Raw genomic sequence first — 5,716 nt, forward strand, 5'->3', positions numbered from 1 at the left:
ATTTATAAAGAGCCTTCATTTTCAAATAGAGGTTTTTATTTTTTGTAGTTTGTTTTTTGTCTCTGGAGAATGCTTTGGCTGCTGCAGCAGCAGCCTGGACCCGGGGCAGGTGTGAGCCTCACCCCCATGAGGCATAGGGGCAAGCATCCGGTGCCGGAGAGGCTGCAGCAGGAAGTGCTTAGCAGAGGAGCCATTCCAGAACAGTGTCTGGGACACGCTAAGGGGGACAAGGAGTGACAGGAGAACGCGCTCAAGTGAAAGCTCCAAACTCTATGAGAAGAACTGAATCTATGACCATGGCATCACAGAACACAAGCTTGTTTGACAAATTACTTTCTCCTCTCTGTACTCACTTATAAAATGAGGATAATAATGGCATCATCCCCCATAGGTGATATGAAGATTAAATAAGTTAATACAGGGAAAGCACTTAGGGCAATGCTGTAATATGTGCTCAATAAATGTTAGCTTTTTATCACTTGTTTTTTTCTGAAGGAGAGGAATGGCAAACAATTCACTATATCCATATCAAATGTACAAGTATTCTCAGTGGTTTCTGTAAATCACATTTTACTTTGACTATGGAAAAAAGATGTAAATTATTTCAACTAGATATGTACATACTTTAAAATATTAAATTTATTTTTAAAAAACCAGCACAGTAAGAACTGCCATACAAATTACTTTTGACTAACAATGACAGGTCTCTTCTCAGTTCAAGTACAAATATTTAATTCTCCAGATTAAAGACCTATAATTCTCTTCAAGCTCTTTACATCTTGAAGTTCTATAAAACTAAGCAGGAAAACATTAACATCAAATGAAAATCAATTTTTCATAAATACATACAACCAAGCAGTTTAAAGTGTCACCTGAAATACCCGTATTTCAGAAATGATCCCAAAAGAAAACACTGTGTCAGAACAAGATTTCCATTATTCCCTGGGGTCTGTCTTGTGCAGTCCGTTCTTCACAGTTCTTTCACCAAGCCTAAGGCAAACAATTAAGGGAAACTTTTTCCAGGCAGGGGCCTTATTTTTGTGCACATTCTTTTTCTTTTTCTAAATTCAGAGTTTCTAAAAACAGAGGCTTCTCCCTTGATACCATGACCTCTAAGATATCAGAGCCGCCATGGTTCTTAAGTGTCTTCCTTCCTTTGGGGAGTCCCACAGGTCTTCGTGCCACCCAGCTCTGTCTCCTCCTCTCCAACCTGGGGGTCCTCTGTGGTGAGGAGATAGTCTCTGGGGAGACTGACTGAACTTCATACCTCTACTGGCCAATAGAGAAGGCCTGGTCTTCTCTTCATGTCCTTTATTTTCCTCTGAATTCAGAGAAAGCTTTTTATACTAGAATGTGTCAACCTACAGCAATAAGACTTTGAGGAACTGAAAATGTGAAAAGTCATTCAGGGACTGGACCTTAAAGAAAGGTGTGTGTGTCACCGTGCACCAGTGGGTTGCTATTTTTAGCCGCCTGAGTACAGAGGTTTGGCAGCAGGACCAAAGTCTATGCTCCGTGTGCATCTCCAATCCAGAAGGGACAGGTGTCCTGACAGGACACAGCCAAAGATGGAAATCAGGAGCCAGGCACTGGGACCGGATGAACAGGAAGTACACTTGTGTTGGAGTCACTGCCACTATGGTTTGACAGCACCTTGAATCCTGTGTGAAACATGTTTATCTGTTACCTTTCAAAACATTTTGATCACCAGTCTGAGCCAGAGAAATGAACACAATATTTCAATAGGAAAATTGTACATTTTGTAAGTAGTATATTGTCATAACTGATTTATGTTTCCTGGGCACTGATAAAATAAAACATCCCATCACAAGCTTCCAGAAGCATTGCTGTGATGATGAGAGAAGACACAGTGAGACAGATCACACTGGCATCTCCTTCATTCCGAGGGCACCACCTTCTGGGCCTGGACAGACAGCTGAGGACAGTTTCCTGTGGGCTCAGCAGAGTGGGGGGGCCCTTCTCCAGTGTGACAGGAGAGGCCTGTGTTGACAGCCTTTATGCAGCAGCCTCTAGGAATTCTGAGGTGAACACTGCTTCCGCGTAGTCTTCACATGCATCCTGAAGTTCCGCAGCCACGGCCCCCAGGGCTTCATCAACCAGCTCTTCGGAAAAGCTAGAAGACAAGTGACACAGCTGAAGGCATGGATAGTCAAACACAAACCAATCTTTTACTCAGCTGGGGAACTGGCAAGTCAGCCCTAAAATTTAAATGGAAATGCAAAAGGCTAAGAAGAGCTAGGACAGGAAGATGGTGATGCTCAGGTTCCAAAGGATCACACAGGCTTGTAACACAGACAAATGCACCTTGCCTGCGACGGCTGAGACCAGAGGTGACCAGGAACTAGCTGCAATCCAGCCCCACGTCAGACACACTTTACATGACCTGCAAGCAGGAGGAAAGTGTGTGTGCCTTCTCTGTGGGAGAGGGGCAGGGTGTCTGAGTTTGTGCTTCTCTATCTTTCCCTCTGCAGCCCAACCCTGCTCTTCTGAGCTGTCTGAGGGCAATCTGCAGGCTTCATATACCTCAACAACTTCCATGTGTTTCCTAGAAAGAAGGACATCCTCCTAGATAACTGATAGTTATAAACATCGTAAAATTAACATCCATACAGAATTACTATTTAATCTTATCTACAGACCATATTCAGATTTCACTAACCATCCAGATAACATCCTTTTAAAAGAAAAGTTTTTGTAGCTCATGATTCAATCCAGGATCACAGGCTGCATTAAATTGTCAAGTTTCTTTAATCTGAAAGAGTTCCTCCATCTGTCTTTCATAACCTGAACATTTTTGAAACATAAAGTCCATTTGTGTGTGTGTGTGTGTGTGTGTGCGCGTGTGTAGAATGTCCTTGAATTTGTGTCTGTCTCAGCTTAGTTTTGAAAGGATGCCATAGGAGGAATATTGTGTCCCCTCAGTGCCTCATGGTACCTATTAGTCCCATTACTAGTGACTGGTTTTTGGGGGGGTTTTTTGTTTTTTTTCTGAGACAGGATCTCCATATGTAGTTCAGACTGGCCTTGAACTCAGAGCGATCCTCCTGCCTCAGCCTCCCAAGTGCTGGGATTACAGGCATGCACCACCATGCCTGGCAGATGACTGGTTATTTTGAACACTTGGTTATGGTGATGTCTGCCCCCTTGTAAAGTTACTATTTTCCCTTTCCAATTAAAAAGTAAATTGTAGGAGGATATTTTGAGACGATGTAAATATTCTGTTTCTCATCAAACTTGCCTGAAATCAATTACTACAGGTTCCCCAAATTGATTTTCTAATTCCATCATTCCCTCTTCATTTACTACAGTTGGCATTCCACTGTGATAAAGAGCTTTTTCTTCTTTCATGTAGTTGCTCAAAAATTCACTAATGCGCTCACTCATTTATATCAGTTTGGCCTCACAGAGTCTTATTTATGTAGCCCCTTACTATCACTGTTTGTTTTAATGTTTAAAAACATCCTGGCACTGGTCCACAGCAGCCCCTTCAAGCTGGCTGCTGTATCCTGTTGACTTGTCCCCTCATTCTTTGAGCGCTTCTTTTCTGGCACAACATGACATCTTCCACGCACAGTCCCAGCCTTGGCCCTGGAACCAGTCATTTCTCTAAGGAGCTCTTCATGAAAAACAGTACTGAGAAACCAAGATCTGAGTATCAGGTCTACTAACTGCTGGTACCCCTGGTTCTAGGCCCCTCCGTGAGACTAGGAAACACACACACACACACACACACACACACACACACGCACGCACAGCCTTCCATTTATATTTCTATACCTATCAAAAACTAGATATTCACAAGGGTACCAGCAATTCCAATCAACAGAGGATGCATCCTAGCTCTAGCTCATCCTTAGAAACCTTGCTCTCATTATTCAAACTGTACTCCCTTATTTGACCCATCTTAAAATGTAGTCATTTTAGAACTGATAACCCATGCCACTGTGCAAAAGAATGTTGCTTCTGACCCATTTTCTTATTCTCCTCTCCTCCTAAAACTCTAATTAACATATATACTAGTAAACCTTCCTTTATCCTCTTCTTTAGTTTTCACCTTTTGTCTCTACATTATCACTCCAGATAATTTTTTCTGTCCTATATTCCAAGTCTCAAAGTTTTTCTTCTGTTGTGTCTAATTTGATACTGAGCCCACCCAATGAATTTCTAATTTCAGAAAATGTATTTTTTATTCTAGGATGCACATTTGGGTTTTTAAAGTTTCTAGTTCTCTGCCGAATTCTAAGATGTATCTTCTAGTCATATCAACACATTAGGCAGTTATTTTAATGTCAGTGAGATAGCTTTAATATTTAAAACTGCTACGGGTTTGTTCTTATTTTGTCTCTGTTGCGTGGTCATCTTTTACTACACACCAGACACTGTATTTGAAAATTGCAGAAATAAGAGGAGTCCGTCCACAACGTTATTTTCTTCCAGAGAAAATTTATGTTTGCTTCATCTGGGAGACTGAGGGCAGCAACAATCTAGAATTGGCTTAATCCAAGTGGAGTTGCTGAGAGGCCTATTTACAAGAGTGCAAATTTTCAAGTGAGGGAAAGGCTGGGAATGTAGCTCATTCACAGAGCAACGGCCCAGCATGTGCAAGGCCCTGGGTTCAATCCCCAGCACTGTAGATAAATGAAGTAAGACAAAAGTGAGAAAAGTTTGCCAGGGAATTGCCTCACCTTGGTAAGCCCTGGATTACAACCTCTCTCTTCTGACCTGAGAAGGCCACAGTGGGGCTCTTCTCCCTCCAGAAGTAACTATCCAGCCATACAATGGCTAACTTTTCTGGGTCTGTTTTATCTAGGATCCTGGCCCAGTTGTTTCTTATTACCTAGATAACTTCTTGATGCCTTCAAGCATGTATGTTTTATTTTTGATACAACTTTCCTATTAGCAGACACCTCAGTGGGAGTGGTGGTCCAAATTATCAAGTGTGTCATTGCTAGAAGTGGAAGTGATTTTTAGATTTTCAGATTTGCTTTGCTCTCTCTTATTTACATCATGATTTCATTATCAAACAATGAAATACAAAGCTACTTCCAATACATATCACCACAACAGGATGAGCCTCCTCCTTCTTTTGCAATACTTGGAACTAAATACAGAGCCTCATGCATGTTGGGCAAGCATTCCACGACTGAACTGCATCCTCAGCCCTTTTTACTATGTTTTTTCAATTTAATTTAATTTATTGGTACATTCTAGGTAGACAGTACAGTTACTGGGATCTTGTACTTTTACATACCAGGTCTTGGTTCTCATTTTTTCCCCTTGTCCCCACCCTCCCTTCACCACCCTCCTCCCCTCCCCACCTTCAAACACTTCAATTCCATTTTTACATTTTCTCATATTTTTTTCCTTTTCCCCTGTTCCCATTTCCCTATCCTTCTCACTGTCCCTACACCTTTGGTCCTTTTCTTCCTATTTCACGTTGCTAATTGCCCTGTTAGGATCTTGAGTACTATTTTAGTTTTTCACACCAGAGAAACTATTCGGTATTTGCATATGTGTGACTTATTTATTTCACTTAGGAGTATATCCTCAAAATGTACCCATTTACCTATGAGTGAATCTACTTTCTCATTCTTTATGGCTGAGTAGTATTCCATTTTATAGAAAAACCACATCTTCTTTATCCAGTTTCCAATTGATGGGCAGATGAGCTGTTTCCAAGTTTTAGCTATTACAA

General features: G+C 41.4%; 1 protein-coding gene across 4 annotated transcripts in view; it reads right to left on the minus strand.

Moving 5' to 3' along the window:
- Nucleotides 1-665: 665 nt before the first annotated feature.
- Nucleotides 666-5,716, minus strand: part of Kiaa0753 (KIAA0753 ortholog) — a 73,593-nt gene continuing 68,542 nt past the window's right edge. For all 4 annotated transcript variants that reach the window (XM_010611339.3, XM_010611337.3, XM_010611340.3 and 1 more), the window contains exon 19: nt 666-2,134. In XM_010611339.3, the coding sequence (XP_010609641.1) occupies nt 2,017-2,134 (118 nt within the window). In that variant the 3' untranslated portion in view covers nt 666-2,016. The remainder of the gene's footprint in view (nt 2,135-5,716) is intronic.

The sequence above is a fragment of the Fukomys damarensis genome, unplaced genomic scaffold (genome assembly GCF_012274545.1).
Source record: "Fukomys damarensis isolate Sample0158 unplaced genomic scaffold, DMR_v1.0_HiC HiC_scaffold_13, whole genome shotgun sequence".
NCBI classification, from domain to species: Eukaryota; Metazoa; Chordata; class Mammalia; order Rodentia; family Bathyergidae; genus Fukomys; species Fukomys damarensis.